Source organism: Aristolochia californica, unplaced genomic scaffold, assembly GCF_029961685.1.
Source record: "Aristolochia californica isolate CCGP_79_NKW_82.1479 unplaced genomic scaffold, dmAriCali1.0.hap1 SCAF_7, whole genome shotgun sequence".
In the NCBI taxonomy this organism is placed as follows: Eukaryota; Viridiplantae; Streptophyta; class Magnoliopsida; order Piperales; family Aristolochiaceae; genus Aristolochia; species Aristolochia californica.
In genome coordinates, this window is record NW_027182268.1 from 2,830,060 (window position 1) to 2,849,298 (window position 19,239).

At 38.8% G+C, this 19,239-nt stretch overlaps 4 protein-coding genes across 6 annotated transcripts; 3 read left to right on the forward strand and 1 right to left on the reverse strand.

The window, feature by feature from the left end:
• Window positions 1-54: 54 nt before the first annotated feature.
• LOC137937147 (uncharacterized) lies at window positions 55-4,085 on the forward strand. 2 transcript variants are annotated; one of them, XM_068782225.1, is made up of 4 exons: window positions 55-161; window positions 3,405-3,508; window positions 3,623-3,770; window positions 3,860-4,085. In XM_068782225.1, exons 1-4 carry the CDS (start codon window positions 143-145, stop codon window positions 3,895-3,897), a joined length of 309 nt encoding a protein of 102 aa, XP_068638326.1. In that variant the 5' UTR covers window positions 55-142; the 3' UTR covers window positions 3,898-4,085. The 2 variants fall into 2 exon arrangements, with proteins under 2 accessions (XP_068638326.1, XP_068638327.1); XM_068782226.1 differs by having other exon boundaries at window positions 61-147.
• A 581-nt stretch (window positions 4,086-4,666) lies between these two features.
• Window positions 4,667-6,141, forward strand: LOC137937353 (flavonol synthase/flavanone 3-hydroxylase-like). Its single transcript, XM_068782421.1, has 3 exons — window positions 4,667-5,297; window positions 5,384-5,711; window positions 5,797-6,141. The coding sequence occupies exons 1-3, from the start codon at window positions 4,834-4,836 to the stop codon at window positions 6,007-6,009; spliced, it is 1,005 nt and encodes a 334-aa protein (XP_068638522.1). The 5' UTR covers window positions 4,667-4,833; the 3' UTR covers window positions 6,010-6,141.
• Window positions 6,142-7,648: 1,507 nt separating this feature from the next.
• On the reverse strand, window positions 7,649-10,536 carry LOC137937042 (G-type lectin S-receptor-like serine/threonine-protein kinase SD3-1). Of its 2 annotated transcripts, XM_068782073.1 has the most exons (2): window positions 8,881-10,536; window positions 7,649-8,415 (listed from the first exon to the last, which is right to left on the reverse strand). In XM_068782073.1, exons 1-2 carry the CDS (start codon window positions 10,310-10,312, stop codon window positions 7,832-7,834), a joined length of 2,016 nt encoding a protein of 671 aa, XP_068638174.1. In that variant the 5' UTR covers window positions 10,313-10,536; the 3' UTR covers window positions 7,649-7,831. The 2 variants fall into 2 exon arrangements, with proteins under 2 accessions (XP_068638174.1, XP_068638173.1); XM_068782072.1 differs by having other exon boundaries at window positions 7,649-10,536.
• Window positions 10,537-14,901: 4,365 nt separating this feature from the next.
• On the forward strand, window positions 14,902-18,188 carry LOC137936555 (protochlorophyllide-dependent translocon component 52, chloroplastic). The gene is made up of 7 exons (XM_068781299.1): window positions 14,902-15,599; window positions 15,847-16,034; window positions 16,179-16,277; window positions 16,925-17,093; window positions 17,218-17,421; window positions 17,547-17,728; window positions 17,912-18,188. Exons 1-7 carry the CDS (start codon window positions 15,099-15,101, stop codon window positions 18,165-18,167), a joined length of 1,599 nt encoding a protein of 532 aa, XP_068637400.1. The 5' UTR covers window positions 14,902-15,098; the 3' UTR covers window positions 18,168-18,188.
• The last annotated feature ends 1,051 nt before the right edge of the window (window positions 18,189-19,239 follow it).

The window sequence follows — 19,239 nt, forward strand, 5'->3', positions numbered from 1 at the left end:
CGTTGTTTGGGAGTTCTCCGCTGGGTCAACCCGCGAACTGAAGTTTCCGTAGAACTTTCGCGGACCATTCAGGCGTTAAAGCTTATCTCATTTTCTTCTTTTTGGAGAGAACCGTCTCATCGACATCATCGGCTGAACTCTCATGGCGTACGTAGAAAAAGGTTCTGACAAGAATTCCTTCTGTTTTCTTTTCAAAATCGATTTGAAAGGCTTTTCTAACTTTGAAATTTTATCTCGTTAGTCATCTCCCGCTACAAATTTAGGTTCCCTTTCTTCCATCTGATCTTTGCCTGATACTTAATGTAAGTGTTTACCCCCAACTCGAATTAGGGTTTCTCTTTGAGCTTTTTGAGGCGGTATTGGGTGTTGTTTTAATTTGTTGAACTGTCCTCCTCCAAGGCGTTGGATTACGTTTGATGATTATAGTATGAAAGATGTTTTATATTTCATTTCGTTCTTCAAAGAGCTATTTATGAATTAAGACTTGAAGCTCTTCGCAGATTATAATTTTCTTTGCTGTCCGGTTCTTCCCAAGTTATCGTGCTTCATTTGGAAATCCTGTTTGGGTTGCTGACAGCATTTTAAATGAACTGTTCTTAGGAAATGTTATTGTGTATTTTCAGATTTGTGACCTGGCTCAGATGCGAAATTATTATCATGAGACCTTTGTAATTTGTACATTAGAAATCCAGGATGAAACTTTAGAAGAAACATGAGACCTTTTCCCTTTGGCGTTTAAGACGAATATCTGTTCATGCTGCAGCAGTATTTTGGGAAAATCAGATCATTTGATTGAAACGGTAGCTGCTGAGGAAAAGGATCTCTGTCCTGTTATAGGAAACTCATTCCACTTAAGTGGTATGATGTCATCCACGTTGAGGGTGAAATCCCCTGTCCATGGAGTTGAAAGTCTGTCCTTGAGAGGGAGAACATCCCCATTCTTTTTTTATTTTGTTATTTTCAGGGGATTTATTTCTCTGTTTGGTTTTGTTATGTGAAGCATTGTATGAGTTGAAAATCATTTTATATTTATTAGTCTATGTTAGGAGGATGAAAAACTACTTTTTAAAAGAGAACCTGCATTTCAAGGAAATATCAATCCCCTTTTATGATGCCTGCCATGAGAAAAAGAGGTTTTAAAAAATATATTAATTACGTTTATGACATGTTCTTCACTTTGACTGCAGAGTGGGTCCAGTGTAGGTCTAGCTTACTCCCCGATCTTCTGCTGGATGACTATTATGTTTATTGGGCAGTGCTTGGTACCTATATATAAAACTCTAAGCCATTAAACTCATCTTATACTGGCTGATTCAACTTGATTCCCATACCCTTAGCTTAGCCCCATAGCCCACATAACATGGCATAGATTTATGATATACCGTCACCATGCAGCAGAACTTGCTTGGCTTATGAAATCCATTTATGTGAAAAAGGAAGATCACATGCAATAGATAAACATGGTGAATTGAAATGGAAAGATAAGTAAATAAAGAATCATGGTGGTGGAATTTGATGTTCAATAAGCTATCTAGGGAAGCAATTAATACTTGATTTAGAGTGTGGTAGGAATGCAGGCATGGACTTAGAAAGAACAAGAAAAGAAAAGCCAAAAGTAGAGCCTTAATCATTCTAAGAAATTAAACTTTAGAGCATCTGATGATCTATACAATTAATGAGGGATAGCATCTGCAGTAAAAAGATTTTTGTGCACTAGCAAAATTAAGGTAGAGAACAAGAGATCATGTTAAATATAGTCAGAATCACCTTTCAAAAAAAAAAAAAAGGTGGTAAGAGTCATTTTCAAAAGCAAAAAGTAATCAGAGTGCTAGTTATTGTGATCATTAGGGAGTTCTCATTGGAAAGATCATTACCAAATGAAGGTGTTGGAACCTCTTCTTTTCTCAACTAGGTGGAGAACCTTCTTGAACAAGCAAGTTAATGAAAGACTTACATTGTTTTTGTCAATTTTGTGAAAGTGTAGGGACCTCTGTGGGTTTTAGGAAGAAAAATTATGCCAGATGTGTTAAGTGGTTTGAATACAGTAGCGGAGATGAAATTGTATCTGTGAGCTAGTGGACTTACACAAATGATTAGTTTCAGACTTACCATTGACTTATCACCTGTTAACTAATAATTCGTCATATACAAGAGACTCTTTTGATGTTTTTTGTTTGTGGCTTTATAAATTTATTAAGAAATATGGAGATGATTTGTAACAAACTAAAAGAGTGGAGGCAAATCTGGAGTAGGGTTAAATTTATGTGCTGCAAGTTTTAGTGAAAATACTGGTGTTTGTGGTTTGTGACTCTATAAGTTTATTAAGAAATATGGAGATGATTGGTTACAAGCTAAACGTATGGAGGCAAATCTGAAGTAGGGTTAAATTTATGTGCTGCAAATTTTAGTGAAAATACTGGTGTTTGTGGTTTGTGACTCTATAAGTTTATTAAGAAATATGGAGATGATTGGTTACAAGCTAAACGTATGGAGGCAAGACAGGGTATGGCTAAATTTATGTGCTGCAAGTTTTAGTAAAGATACTGGACACTGAAATATAATGCAGATTGAGGATCATTTACTCTATCAAGATTTGTGTGTTCCGCTGCTCTGTAACCCTAAAGGGGAGAAGAAATGGAAAAACTGTAAATGATATTTATCTGCGTGACAGATGAATGTGTATTTTGGCAAGACTTTATTTCCTCCAATTAAGTTGTGCATATTGTTGTCATACTCGGGTGGCTGCATTATCATGCTTGAAAAATAGTCTTATGTATTGTAGGCTTCATCAATTTTTAGCCTTTTTGGCCATGTAATTACTATAGAGAGCATTTCCCTATGAATGACTTAAGTTTCCTATGTACCTGTTTTATGTAAATAGTCTTGCATTAGATAATAGATATAGTAGATGGATAGATAGGTGGATGACAAATAATAGATGTCTAACAAATGAAAAATTATAAAAAATGTAGAATAAGAACAAGTAACCTTTAAATCATTCAATTCAAATTTTAGTAGTTAAATAAAGAAGTGGCTGCACTTAACTTCTATGAACATAGGTCCAAACTCGTTTCTATACATACACACACACACACACATATATATATATATATATGTGTACTCTCATAAAAAAGGAAAAAAGCTATATAGTTAAATCTGTCATGTACTGCCTCTTTTTCATCAGTTACCAGAAAAATGTAAAAAATAAATTTTTCAGCATAGGTGTATCTTAAGTGTCATGTTCCAAAACATCTCTAGTTGGCATAGTTATTTGTTGCTACTGTACAAAAGGAGCTCATATTGTACTTGTTCCTTACGTTCCTGGCTTGATGTGGGTGAAAGAAATAGAACTGTAGCATGCAAATTTTGCTGGTCTTTCTTGTTTCTAAATATCAAAATGCCAGGTGTTGTAAAATCCAAGAGATCTATCTGGCGCGTGAGTACAATTACTGATTTCTTCTGGTCCATCATCAACTTTATCAGTGTCTTCTTTATGACAATGTTCTCGGTATGAATTCAATGTTATTCATTTTGCTCAGTTTTTATCAGATTTTTAAAATCATTTTTTCTAGTTATTTGTACAGAGTACATTTTTGCTACCTTGTATTTGTTATGTGTTTAGATGGAAAAGTCCGATGCTTACAAGAGAAGCTCGGGTTCTAGCAAGAAATGGGATGGTGGTCCAGGAGGAGGTCCTGGAAGTGGTCCATATGGTGGTGGACCTCGTGGTCCACCTCGTGGACTAGATAATGTCCGCGGTATTGACCACAGTAAGTAATTTCCAAATTTTTATCTGCCAAGTTCTCGTTTGTTTTCTTGGAATATAAACATGCAGTTAAACGCCAAACTCCGTTTTCAGGTTCACTTCCTGCATGCGGCTCCTGCTGCGGAGGCTAAAATGCAACCCAGGTTCCCTATCAACGGCTAAAACTCCTGTCCTGCATGTTACTCCAGTATTAAATTCATATATCCAAGTAGTTTTTCCGAGTGATGATTTCATATTTCTGGGACTTTTGTTGGACTACAGTCGAGCACGACTTTCACAAGAAATGAAATAAACTACTCTCTTTTACGCTTCTTTATCATGCGTGTTTTGTTTATTTACTACATGGCTGTCTGTAGATGGTTCTGTTTCAACTTTCAAGTCTCCGCTGTATTGGGCTACAAGACGAGCAGAAAAAAAAAAAAGAGTTTTCATAGCTAAAAAAGAGTTTTGGACATTGCCCAGAAAGCTAAATTCTGATTTCTGGCCTCTTCTTCCATCATTGAAGGCGATGTTGATTCTACCGATTTGGAGAGTAATTGGAGTGTGAGCTTCGACCCTGACGACCCACCACCCGTTGGAGTTTCTACTCAAAACCTAATCTTATTGTAAATCACATCATCACCCTTATGAATCTGACCTAACTAATTAGTATGGTTCAAATAACTGAGTTGGTTTAAGATCATTGCGCGCGAGGTGGAGTTCTGTGACTTTTGGTTCATTACTTGTGTTTAATATTCAGTCGGGGAGTCGTTGATGGATCCTTTTCCAGAAATCATCACCTGTCAAACCTTTCTCTAGAATCTAGAAAGGCCAAAACCTGCTTCACAAAAGAAAAACGCTTAAGATTATTTATTTAAATTACTGAAGCGGCTAACACCCAATGGTGGTTGGTGCCTCCAGTGAACTATCTTCTCCCACGTCAATTTTCTCCCCCTCTCTCCCATATTTCTCTCTTTACCCCTCATCTTCTCCCTCCCATAAAAGCAACTTGAGCTCAGTCATCGCATCACCCGCCGACGTCTCTTGATCCCCTTCGGTGCGGTACTCAGCACCCTCGATAGGCAACAATGGCAGAGGTCGAGAGGGTCCAGTCCGTTGCTGCGTTCTCCAAAGACATGATTCCCCCCGAGTTCATCCGGTCGGAGCACGAACGTCCCGGCACCACCACCTTCCACGGCCCCATCCCGGCAATCCCCACCATCGACTTCTCCGAACCCAACCAGGACCGCCTGGTGGAGGAGATGGCCAAGGCGAGCTCTGAGTGGGGCATCTTCCAGCTGATCAATCATGGGATTCCGGAGGAGCTTATCCAGAAGCTGCAGCGTGTCGGGAAGGAGTTCTTCGAACTCCCCCAGGAGGAGAAGGAGGCTTACGCGATAAAGCCCGACGCCGACACTCTGGAAGGGTATGGGACGAAGCTGCAGAAGGATTTGGGAGGGAAGAAGGCTTGGGTGGATTTTCTCTTCCACAACATCTGGCCGGCTTCCCGCATCAACTACAGCGTCTGGCCAAACAACCCTCCTTCTTACAGGTGTGTTTTCAGTACTTCTCCTCTCCTTCCTTCCCAACAGTCTTGATGCAGATTTCCCCGATTTAATTTTTTTTCAACACCTGCAGGGAGGCGAATGAAGAGTATGCCAAGTACATGAGATTGGTGTTGGACAAGCTGCTCAACAGTCTCTCACTGGGGCTAGGACTGGAAGGGGGTGTCCTAAAGGGCGCCGTGGGTGGGGAGGACTTGGTCTACCTGTTGAAGATCAACTACTACCCTCCCTGCCCTAGGCCTGATTTGGCTCTGGGGGTGGTTGACCACACTGATATGTCAGCTGTGACAATCTTGGTGCCCAATGAAGTCCCAGGCCTTCAAGTCTTCAAAGATGATCACTGGTTTGATGCCAAGTACATCCCTAATGCTCTTATTGTCCACATTGGTGACCAGATTGAGGTTCGTCTTCTACACTCCAAAGGCTGTTGTTAAACAAATAAGGAACTGGGTTTTGATGGGTTTTTTTTTTCTTCTTGTGTTTCAGATACTGAGCAATGGTAAGTACAAGAGTGTGCTACACAGGACCACAGTGAACAAGGAGAAGACGAGGATGTCGTGGCCTGTTTTCTGCTCGCCGCCGCCGGAGATGGTGGTCGGCCCCCTGCCAGAGCTTGTTACCGACGAAAACCCCGCTAAATACAAGACTAAGAAGTACAAGGATTACCAGTACTGCAAACTTAATAAGCTTCCCCAGTGATAAATAATAAATAGAGAGAGAGAGAGAGAATAAATCAGACCTCATAAGTGGGAGAAGCTCCAATTTCAATTCAAAGCTTTCATATGGGTCTTCCAGCTGTAACTCTTTGCAGCTTTTTGTTCCTTAATTTTATCAGATTGATTGTTAGTGTAGCTGGAAAGTTGGAATCTAAAGTAAAATTATTAGAGAAAGAGATCAAAGTACGTTAATGGCTAGGGTGGAATTCATTAAACCTAAAGAAAATTATTCTTTCAATACAATGAGAAAAACTTAAGAGCAAAAAAGGGTTTGTTAGTGTGCTTGGAAAGTTGGATTCTGAAGTAAAATTATTAGAGAGAGACCAAGCTACGTTAATGGCTACAGTGGAAACATTTAACGTCTTAAAAAGTAATGGCATTTTGTCCTTCTCTTTTACAACGAAGAAACACGAACAAAACAAGAGCAACACACAGAAAAAATAACCCAACCGTCACCGTCAGGACTCCCGTCCTGAGAAACAGCAAACCCTGGCTTCAGTGTTTGGCATTGTCGGGTAGCTGAAATTTCCTTGAGTGCTTCCCTACTCTCCTTTCCATCTTTATATACTTGACGTCCTCCTCCTCCTCTCTTCCTCTCCCGGCTAATGACCAGTGTCTTGTCCTCCACCTGCACTTTCAAAGTGCACTAACCCCCAAATGACTCTCTTTTCTTTTATTTTCTTTCGGAGAGTTTCCTAATTTCCTTCAGAAATTCTGATTCCTCGGCCAAAAGTTCCCGGGTTATATTTGCCACCGAAGTGGGCTACACGTTCCAGGTGTTCATTTGAGATATTATTTCCCGTTTCTTCCCATTTTGACAGCTTCCTCGCGACCAATATGGCGAGAAGTCATAAACATCAGGCCAATTGGAGGCAAACTACGAGTAGCACTCACTACCCTACTACACAATTGCAAATGATGAGGTTTTGGGAAAAAATGTTTCCCAAAGAAAATCCTCCTCCCTTACCTGTTGTTCATTATGTGGGTTTTGCAGTCAGGAAGCCATTAAAGTCTACCTCCTTCCTAGTTCCCCTACATCTTTTGTTGCGACTTGAAAGCAAAAAATGACATGAATTGTCGTCGTTTTCCCAGGACGTCACCACGACATCACAAAGACAGCCATCATATGTGGTTTGAAATCCTACGAGTGGTTGAAGGCATATTTTCCTACAAAACCGAAACAAAGAGGAAAAAAGTCGAACAGATTCATTTTGCCTTGTTTCAGATGTTAAACCCTCTACACCAAACACCAAAATACATACTTGGGAGCATTCAAAAGATTTCAAATTAATCAGACCCTTTTAACCTTCCACCAGTCAGCAAGGAGACCTTGAAGGTAACTGTGAAGGGTAGTAAAGATCGACTGTATCTGAGCACTGCTTTCTCATGTACCCAAGAAAGGCTCCGAGCCAAAGCAACCAGCTCTCATGACATAGCAACAGAAGCTACTCATCCCTGAATGAGATCGTGTATGTTATTGTGTTCTATAACTGCATGTGGTGGAAACCCACAACGTTAATGACAGAAGATCACTAGTCTGAAATAGCTTTCTATGACATTTATATAGCGAAAAATCAAAACATCCATAAGAGAAGATCACTTGTTTGAAAAACTTCCCCAATATGACCGTTGTGAATCCTGTATTAATTTCAATATCAAGATTTTGTACAAAATTAAGAATCTTTGGATCCTCGACAAAACTGCAATGCAGTTTTGCTTCAATGATCCACAGATGGAAAAGATTTTGCATGTAAAACTCTAACAACAACAGGTTAGTCACAGCTCTTTAACAACAACTACTAGAATCATGAAGCTACCTCCACAATCTCTGTTTCTACCTTGGCTTTCTGACTTCCTTTGGCCCTGAAAGCAGAATATACTGGTGGTTTGTCTACATGAAGAGAACCTTCTAGAACCTTGACTACTTCTCCCATGGAGGGTCTAAGAAATGGTTGATCCTGTAAGCACCAAAATGCAATCCTGATTGCTCTTTCCACTAGATCCGACTGCATGCTACCCCTCTCCACATGAACAGAGTCAGTAATACTACTCAAGTGGCCCTCTTGACACAGTTCATATAGCACAGAATACCTAGTCTCTTCAATATCACCCTTCTTGCCTGTAATAATTTGTAGCAGCATCTCTCCGAACATGTAAACATCTCTCTCAGGTAGAGTCTCTGATGAAGTTGTCTTGTTTCCCCATAAGCTCTTTATCCCAAAATTTGTCACTTTAGCAGTCAATTTTTCATCAAGTAGTATGTTCTCAAGCTTCAAATTTCCATGAGCAATGCATTGGCGGCATTCTGCATGTAAATAGGCAATAGCCCTAGCCACCCCAACAGAGATCTCTAACTTTTCTTGCCAACTGGCCTTGTTTTGGTCCTCACCTGTGTTAAATAGCCATTGATCAAGAGAGCCATTTGCAACATATTCATAAATTAGAATCTTGTGTTTGGGTTCAAAACAGAAGCCCTTAAGCTGTACGAGGTTTCTATGGTGAGTGCCACCTAGAGTTGAAACAACCAGGCGAAACTCCCTCTCTGTCACCACAACATCATTTAGTACCTTAGCCACCACCATAGTATGGTTCGGAAGAACCCCTTTGAATACATTTGGACTGACCGGATCCGAGAAGTTGTTTGTTAGATCTTTCACTTCTTCAAAGGATAACCTAATCAGAGTCCTATAATGAGGATTCATCAAAGCATCCTTTTGGAGAGGAACCCTCCATTGAGACTTAATTTGCCTTCTCTTATACAAGAACCATACTACGACCATTTCCATTGCAAGAAAAACAGATGCAGTTATAATAAACAATAGAGCAATAGGAATGAGAAAACCCTTTCGAATACCTTTAGATACTTGTTTAGCTGATGGTGTTGATGAGTCATTAGGAAATTTGGTTGCTTGATGGGCAGAGACAGCTTGAGGAACCAAACATACTTTCAAGAAAGAGACTGATGACAGAGAAGAATACTGATATCCACTGATAAAACCTGTTCTTTTGATGGTACAAAGGCCTGAACCATCATTTTTTGCAGTTGCAGCAAAACATGACCTGTCATTTGAACAATATCTTTTACAGGCATCAGCACTTAACATAATATCGACATCATGAGGAGGATATAGCCCATATAATACAGTCTGTTGTAGAACCAGCATGCTTGTGCCCATCTTACAGTTCCCTAAATCAACCATTTTTTTGCACCCATAAGACCCCAAAGCTTTAGGCGACCCAAAGTGGAAGGAATCCTTAACAAGGCAATCACACACAGGGCCAGTGTTATTATAACTACATACACTAAATAGACCACATGAACCAAAAACATTGCACTGATTTTCAACAGCTTGCCAACCAACTCTCCATGTCTGAAACGCAATATCCCATGAATAAATTCTCAAGTTTCCATCGGCATCAATTTTTAGATGCCTAAGATTCACAGAAGGGTCTCTAAAATCCTTACTTGAACGGGACCAAAGAATTTGACTCGAAGCATCAAGCAATGCAAAGGTCCCATTAGCATCGAATCTTGCTATTTTAGGTCCACTGGATGGGCTTAAATTGCTGCTCCAGTACGTGATATTGTGGTCCCACTCAAGAGCAACGTTGCCGGACTCACGAATCACCAAACTGTAAAAACCAGAGACAGAGCTTTCTGAAGGGGCCTGAAGGGTTTGCGGAAAGCTAGTAGACTGGCCAGGAAGAAGAGTGTCTGTGGGGCTGCGGAAGCTCTCCCAAACAACATTTTGGTCGAACCCCCTGAGTATCAGATTTCCATTGTTCAGCAGACTAGCATCTTGAACTCCCAAATTTCTGGTATTGCTGCTCCACATGAGCAAACCATTTGAGTCATACAAGGTGAGACTTCCATCCATGGAAAGCATAAATGTGGAATTTTCAGAGACTCTAATTCCTCCGCCAACAGTCCAAACGGCAAGTGGTTCTTCTTCACCTTTCACTTTCAAATTGTACCAAATGCCAATCACAAAAGCATCATCTTTTCTACTATGAGGCAAAAAACCAAAAGCAAAAACACCATTTTCAGATACCAAGTAGTTTCTCTCGTACCCAAAAAATTTAAATCCTAAGGGAAGAGAAACCATGGAAAATTCCTCGCATAACCCAGAACCAACAAGTCCCAGAACGACCACCACAACCACAAAAAGAGGCCCAGATTCGAGATTCTTGAAGTATTTACCTCCGAACTGCTTGATGCGCCTTTCAGATTTTAGAGAATTTTTCAGAACTCCATCATTTACCGCCGAAGAACGTGAGAACTTCATATTCGTACTGATGGACTGAAACTGAAACAGTATATGTGGGCTAAGTGGTGTTTGGAGCTTTACGGAGGATAAAAAAGCATTCGAGGCTGAGGGAGATATAACCGAACATTTCGATTCTTCGGGACTCGGAAGTAAAAATTCAAATTTTGTGTAAGAGGCAGGGTACCCATTCCAAAGCAAAACGCTCCTGGTTTTCTTCCACTAACTACAGTCTATTTTCCTCTTTTTATGACATGGGTCTTCGTATACAATGATTTTTCTCGGTTTAGCAAGTATTCATTCTCAGATAAGAAAATCTTCTGCATGGATTTGCCAGACGGCGTTGCTGTCATTGGGGACAGACACAGGACCGCACGGCGGGCGGCTCATAGTTATTCTCGAAGAAAAAAAGCCCAATAAATCGATTATTTCAGGCAAAGGCAAAGATACTTCCAGGATGCTGAACTGAGCTAGTCTAAAGGAATACTCCGACGCTGTATTGCTTCGCTTTTCTTCCCCTCGAAGAAAAAATAAATCTGCTTTTGGAGATTTGTGCTGAATCTACACGGCGCCTGTTTGGTTCCATGCTAAAAGACAAGACAGGCAGTGCACCCTCATGTACTTCGAATTGCTCTACATGTGGTAGCTCTGAAACTCTTTTTTATTTTATATACAGTACCACTGTACACCAAAAGTAATGGATCCTGTGATCAAACCTCATGATGCATAGACGCAGGAATGGATTCCAAATCAATGAATTAGAAACATAAATCAACAGGGTCGCACCATTACAGTATCTGAAAACGTTTTGAAGGCTACTGATCGAGGAATTTAGAGCTAGAACTTCATTGTATAGAACACTTATAATTGCAAACAGTTAAATCAAATAAATACAATTTTGGTTGAAGTTACTTCCATCTCCGTTGAGACTTCACTGTCGAGAGGAAAATGGACGGGATAATTCCCTGTTGCCTTTCAGGCGTTTGCATTTTGACTAAGAATTATTACATTATTACGAAATAATGTAATAATGAGGGGAAGAGATTGGTCAGCTGTAACATTCATGAACTAATTATATCGTCCTTTGCGATGGAAAGAAGAAAAGTGGTGTGGAGAAATTTCAGAGACAACAATCATGAGACCGCTTTCCAAGTATTTTGGCTTGGCATGACCAACTAATCTGGTCTCTGTCTTCCTTCTCTAGCCATCCTCTTGCTTCCTCTCTTTCTCTCATTCTCTCTTTCACACCTCTCTTCCTTCTTCCTTACCTAACCTCATGAATCATTAGTATTACTACCGTGGAATCCTGAAAAACAACATAGTATCAGAGCAATAATGTCAGGATTCCATGATTTTTTCTCTGTTTACCTTGGTTAATCAAAGTATACATGAACAAGAAACCAAAGTGTAACAAGTTTCTCTCAAAGCAGATAAGTCCTTTCTCTATTGCTTTTTATGGTTCTTTTACTTACTGATTGAAGCTTTGAGAATGTGCATGGAGTTAAGAATGCATGGTTTAAAATATCAGAGAGTTTTCGTGCATATGTTAAATTACTACACAAACTGTTTTGCACATCATAGAATATGATACCGTTGGTCTAGAAAAATTAAATTAATCGATCTTTACCAGTGGATGATCTGTCAATCGAAATTCTCTCTGGTTATGTAATGCAAGTTTGATCGATCAGTGCATTTCTTATGATCGATCATGCGTTATGTCCCTTGTTGGCAAGGTTCAATCGGATCGATCAATCAGGTGAGATGATTGATCGTTCCATGTGAAGTTTGTTTGCTTAGGCAGAAATGATCGATCAATCCAAGTGAGATAATGGTCATTCGTTATAGCATGAAATGATCATGTTCTGGATGATCCATCAATCAACTATGGTTGATCGATCATGCTTTATATTTCTAATTCTGGATGATCAATCATTCCAATGCCAGTTCAACAAAGTTAACTTTCAAAGCGTGGGAATATTTTTTTCCTAAGTGGTTTAGCATGTTCTAAATGATATTTATGATAGACCTAAACATGTCTAAGTACAAATTATGACCTAAAGTTCCAATTTCACATGTGTACTTAAAGAAAGGGAGTTTAAACTACTCTCTTACATAAGTGGCCGAGTTTGGATATTTGACTATTAGACTTGAACTCTAGTTTTCTCGTTATCTTCTTCCTTGTGGGTGCTTCTTGAAGAGACGTTCTTCAATGGTGCTTGAGGTCTTGAGTTTGGCTTGAAGTTTTAGACCTTGAGATGCATTTAATCTTGAAGGTGAAGTATCTTAAATACTTAGATTTTCAAGTTGTTAGACCAATTAAGTTTTTTTATCGTAAAAAAACAACATGGAGGCAACCTATAGTCAACATGTAATACCCAAGTACACTTCCCAATCTATCTCAAAAAGGTTCAAATACAACTAGATTCTACCTCTACTAGGCAATTCCATTCTAGACATGAAGGTTCTAGGAATCTTCTTAAAGAAAATGAAAATAAAAAAAATAAAAAAATGCAAAACTTACACCTTCTTTGGAGAGATAGCCACTCCTAGAGTATCCCCAAGCTTTTAGGATTTTAGGCATGAATGAAAATGTGTTTGGAGCCTTAGAGAAATTAAGAATGCCAAGAAAAATATAAGAGGATTGAAAGATTTGACTAAATTCCGAGTTTTCTCTTGCAAAAGAGTAATTTTAGAATTTGCTCCTGTGAATCTTTTTTGAATGTTCAGGTTTGTAGATAAATGCTAAATAATGGCTAATGAATGAGTTTAGGTCACTATTTATAACTTTCTTGGTGAAACTAGTAATTTTAGACTGTTGTGTAAAAATAACTATTGAGGGTCGATCAATCATGCATTTTAATTTATTGATCATTCAACCCCCAACACCAATATTATGAAGTTTCTATGACCTTATACTTGATTATAGCATCAATCAAAGTGGGTTTTTATGCTTTTGTTGCAGCTTGATCGGCCAAGTTGCTATAGGTTAATTGATCAAGCTTTATACACTAACCAAGCAGTATTTAAAATGATCCACCATTCATACATGGGTTGATTTATCATGTTTTATTTACGTGATTGATAATTCTACAAAGTTTGATCGATCATGCTTTATAAACATACCTATCAGCATATTGTATGATCAATCACACCTACAAAGGTTGATTCGATCATGGTTTACACTAAATTTTTGTCACCCACTGTATGATCGGTTATGCCTTATAGAGGTTTACCAATCATGTTGTCATATTTATACATTAAACACTAAACATAATTAAGGCCAAACTAATTGGATTAAAGGTTCAGAATATTTGAATGAGCTTTGAAAACATGGTTTTAGAAGGAGTATGCACATCCTATGCCCCAAAATAAATTCATAGCAAAGATTTGGAATCTTGATGGCTATCCTCTTTTCATAGCTTGAGTTCATGAGATTTTTCTAATTTGCTTAAACTCTTGGTCTTTAATTCTTCATTCCTCTCCAACGTGTTACTTCAATGTGACTTGGGTATTCATTTTGGTTCAGGTATGTCAAATTTATCGGTTCTTCCTCATAGTCCTTGTAATTGAATAAAGAAAATGTATTTGAAGGCTATGAATTGCAAATCTATCAACTTACTTAGCTTGATTTTTATTATCATCAAAATCTGTGAATAAGTCAACGTAGTGCCTGACAGCGACTAGCCAATACACCCAAAAGACCGATCTGTTAGGTGCAAAAAACTACCGCCTACAAGAGTGGACGGAACCACTCTGACAGTGTCAACAATGCCCACCCTATCCACACTATCCTTGTTCCAATGACTTTTGTGAAAGGAATTTTTAGATCGGCATGAAAATAACATGTCTAATAGAGACCTGATTCACATAATTTTAGAAAACTTTATTGAGGGGAGAGATCGACCTACTCTTTTTCTATTTTTGCATAGTCGTAAGTCTGAATTTCATCATGCAAATTCAAAAGCATACTTTGAACCACTATAGACAACTAGACATCTTCAAGATGACTATTATAGATATACATTTCTGTCAAGAATATGAACATCTCTTGGTTCATGATTCTCAAGCAGATTAGCTTTCAGCCATGTGAAGCTAATTGACCATGTACCCTATATCACAAATTTCCAAGAGACACTTTTGTTGTACTAAGCTTGGTTTGTATGGTGACATGTGGATTCTCATACTATAGGCAAAGAGACATCATAAGTGGACATTGAACTACACAGGTATTAATGGGTATAGAACTCACGAGTTTAAAATTTTTGAGCTAAAAACTAGGTTCTAGGAAATTTCTAATGCACATTCAATTTCCTTGCAATTGGAATTGTGCCAATTTAGTTTGTATAGTGAGCATAGTGAGCTTCCTTCTTCGACAAATAGTTCCCCTAAATCATTTTTGTCTTCTACCATCAAATTTCGCCTTGTGAAATTTGCATACAAGGCAAGTTACCAAGGCAAGTTCATGAAAACCAGAAAAACAGAAAACAGAAAAAGAAAAAAATCTGAAGCGACCAGTGTTAACTGACGTGATTGGAGCTCCGTTACGTTCATGACAAATGGAGGCCCGCCTTATCAACTCAACAGTTTACATTGTTTGGCGCGGAGAATGAATTGAAGAGCAATTAAGGTGAAGGGAAAAATCAGAAAAAAAGGGGGAAGGGAGCTCACAATCCGTGGAGAAGTATGAGCCATACAAGTTCTAAACCATATTAAACTACCTGATTTAGTTTCTTTCGCCCTTCCGTAGAACTCCATATTAAGTTCTCTTTCTTCTCCGTCCAGCTCAAGGAGAACGACAGCATCAGTCATGGATATTCTGCTTCCCTCCTCCTCGTGCCTCCTCCGCTTTAACTTTCTACTTCCGAAACAGTACATTCCATCTATTGGGCCTCTCTCTTTCAGACATCCCAGACGGCTTTGCTCCAATTCCAGAAAAATTTCTCATGTCCAAGTCATTTCAGCCTCTTCTGCAGTGTCTTCGGCCCCGATGGAGGCGAAAGAAGAGGCTGAAGAACCAGAAGAGAAATTCGATTGGTTTGCGAACTGGTACCCTCTGGCGCCGGTGTGCGACCTGGACAAGAAAGTCCCACACGCGAAGAGGGTGATGGGTCTCGATGTTGTTATCTGGTGGGATCGGACGGAGGAGACATGGAAGGTTTTCGATGACCGCTGCCCACATCGTTTAGCTCCTCTCTCCGAAGGACGGATCGATTCGGCGGGAAGGCTGCAGTGTGTCTACCATGGTTGGTGTTTTAATGGTTCAGGGGACTGCAAATTTATCCCTCAGGCATCCCTTGATGATCCGCCGGTACCGCTTTGATAAATCTTCCTTGATTATGTTCGCATTATTATCTGTTGGTTAGTGCCCGTTGAATTACTCTGAGAACCTGAACCAATAATAAAAATTTATCTCTCTTTGTGTCATTTATCATGCAGTTAAATCGAATTGCTATAACCATAGCTATTGACGAACGATTCTCTGCATATTGCTTAGTTTCAATGTTGACGATCAGGGTTTGAGCTTCTCCATGTTTGATATTTACCAAAATATGTAGGTCCATACATCTAAGAGGGCCTGTGTGGCGGTTTACCCAAGTTGTGAACAGAACAAAATTGTTTGGTTTTGGCCGAACAGTGATCCTCAGTTCAAAGATATACTGTCAAAGAAAAAGCCCCCTTCTATAGATGAAATAGATGATCCGTCATACACATCTATTTTTGGGATAAGGGACATTCCATATGGGTTCGTTTCTTCATTTCTTTTCTCCCTAAGTTTTTTAGATTTTTCCTTCTTTATTTGTTTTTCTCCCTGATTTTGAGGTTTTTTTTTTTTTTTTTTATGGATATGATTTTTCTGTGTATACTGATTAAACTGTTGGCATTTCAGGTATGAAGTTCTGATTGAAAATCTCATGGACCCTGCTCATGTTCATTATGCACACTATAAGATAATGCCAATGCCAAAAACTGCCAGAACAGGACTCAGATAAGTTTCTATCTGGAATATTAGTGAGCTACCTGGAATATTTAACAGAAGTAAGGATTTGCCGTCCTAATTTAGCCTTAGAAGTATTTAGGCTCAGGTGGAAAATTTGTTCATTACTAGTGCCTTAGAATGAAGTTTGGTTCTCCAATCCAAAGCAGTAAGCAATTAGCACTTAGAAAAACCATTCTCAGGTGCTTCATGTCAATAAGCCTTTACTGGAATGAACTTCAATGCCATTCATGGAAGTAAATGTTAGCTGAGGTTAAACTGTGGTGCATTTTTAGGGGTCTCTTCCATCCACAAAGTTGTTTCTTTTTTATGCACCATAAATGAGGAGAATGATTTGTGACTTTTTTATTTTTTTGTTAGGCAAATGTGCCAGAAACTCTGTAGAAATATTTGTAAAGAAAATTAAGTTTTTGCACATATCAGTTGATTTATTTGTAAGATTTATGTAGAAAGTTTTACTTTTTTAAAAACACTATGCTGGAAAGCAAAATATGCCTGATAAGTTTGGAATTTGTTATATTTTCACAAGCATCAAGACAATATTTTTATCATGTTATACCTCATTTCTCTAAATTCATTAATCAGATGAAATCTACTTTAGGTGTTCCGGCAATTAACTTGAGAGAAAAAAATTTCACAGCTAAGCGTGATCGAGAAGGAGGGTTGCCTTTAGATATGATGGTACAGAAGCTAGATGTGACTGGTTACATTGCAAAACTAGAGCGTGGTTGCAGCAAATTCATAGCACCTTGTCTTTTCTTTGCTTATCCAAAGTCGGAGGAAAAGACTGCTGAGTCTGCCTCATTGGTAAGTATCAATAATGTAAAGCTTGAGGTTTCCGGTTTTTTATATCATACTTGTTTTCAAGCTGAAAGAAATTTCATATTACAGATTTTCAATAATCTATACTGAAGTTATTTTGTCTGTTCAGAAAGCATCTGCCAATAATCCCCAGAAGCAAAAGAGAGCCCTGTTGATCTTTCTGTCCATTCCTGTAAGTCCAGGGCAGAGCAGATTGATTTGGGTATTTCCAAGGAACTTTTCGCTCTGGGCAAATCGCCTTATTCCACGTTGGGTGTTTCATGTGGGCCAAAACCTGATTCTGGATTCAGATCTGTATCTTCTTCATCTTGAGGTAACTAACTTTGTTTCTGTATGAAGAAAATCTTCAACTGGGTCATTTCTTCAAACACCAATCTTATTAATGGTTAATTGCTAGCAATATGTGGAGAATTTATGGTGACCTTTTCTTCAATACAGGAGCGAAAAATATTTGATGTGGGGCAAGCCAATTGGCACAAGGCATGTTTTGTCCCTACAAAATCTGATGCACTTGTAAGTGGCTTTAGAAGATGGTTGAGGAAGTATGGAAGCATTCCATGGGATCCAAAGTTTGGTGAAGGCCTTCCTCCCTCTCCTCCTAAAGAACAGCTAATGGACAGGTAGCATGAAACAGTACCATAAATTTCACACTTGAAAACTTCTTTGCTATGCTCAAAGATCTACTATTGATTTTTTTCACATCAACTGAAGTTGGGATCTTTTTAACTCTTTTTTTTTTTTTTTTTTTTTGTTATTCTCTGTAGTTAACTAAGTCTTTCTGTTTCAATTTGCTTCTGCCTCAGGTACCAGACTCATGTTGTGCACTGCAGTAGTTGTCGTGCAGCTGAAAAAGGACTCAAAATTCTTGAGGTTTCTCTACAAGTTGTCTCCATAGGTTTGATCGGATTCGTTGCAGCATTGAAGCAGAATACGATTTCTTCTGTTACACGCAGTTGTCTGGTCTCATTCGCAATTCTCTGCTTCATGGCATCCAAGTGGTTGGCTCATTTTGTCTACAAGAATTTTCATTTCCATGATTATGACCATGCTCTTGTATGATAACAAAATTTCTTTAGGTACTGACTGCGGAAACTTTATAATTCATTCAATATAAGAAAGGAAACTAGAATAGGGTGAAAGAAGAAAAGAAGAACTAAAGTTGCATGAAGCTATGAAATTCCAAGATAACCTTTTGCTGACTCGTGTATCCACTTCATGTTATCAGAAGATTGGAAATGAGGACAATGCATTATAATACTTGTAAGTGACAATTAATTTGAAAAAGATGACACACACTACGAGTCTCAAAATGATCAGAAAGACTTCAAAACAAAGTAATTATTCTCTCACTAGGGCTCAACAAAACCAAAAAGCCAATTTGAGCTCAGTTGAAGAACAAAATCCTAGCTCGAAAGTGTTATTGTTGTATCTTCAAACACTTTGGAGTTTGCAAGGATCAAGAAGGCCTTGGAAACTGCCATGGGAAGTCAAAAGGTCTCAAAGTGATTATAGGTGTTAAGCCAGGGCATCCAGACAAAGGTGAACCAAGAGAGTCTACCAGGGCACAAACACTACCTTCGATTCCAGGACTAGGAGTTGAGTACAAACACTAGTTAGTTGATTGTTTGTCTCAACTCTCAACCGTGTGGCTTACTACTACTCGTTTGATGTCGGTAAGAAGTAAGAATGGGCGTGTGCCAACCGGAGACAAGTCCAATTTTGAACTTCCAACTTTAAACAATTAACACATGGAACTCGCCCTTGGAATCTGTAATGAGAGGAGTTCAAACTTCAAATCATGATTCAAACCCTACTTTACTCAATTGCTGGGGTTTGTTGTAGCTTTTTCCATAAATAAAAAAAACCCCAGTTGGGGTTTAATAGAATAAATTAAACCTGCTGATGTGATTTGCATTAAGTAAAGAATAAGAGGGTAGCTCCGATAGGGATTAGGTGCACGCATGTCCATTTGGATTGTGTTTTCTTTTGGCTTTGGCCTACACCAAAAAAGCAACACCCATTAGAGCACTACTTAAATAAAGCTTCAGCAATCATTTTGCTAATCAGATGGGCAACCATTCATTTCACAAATAGATTCTTCCTGATCTTGTCTAAGGATCTGTTTGGAACC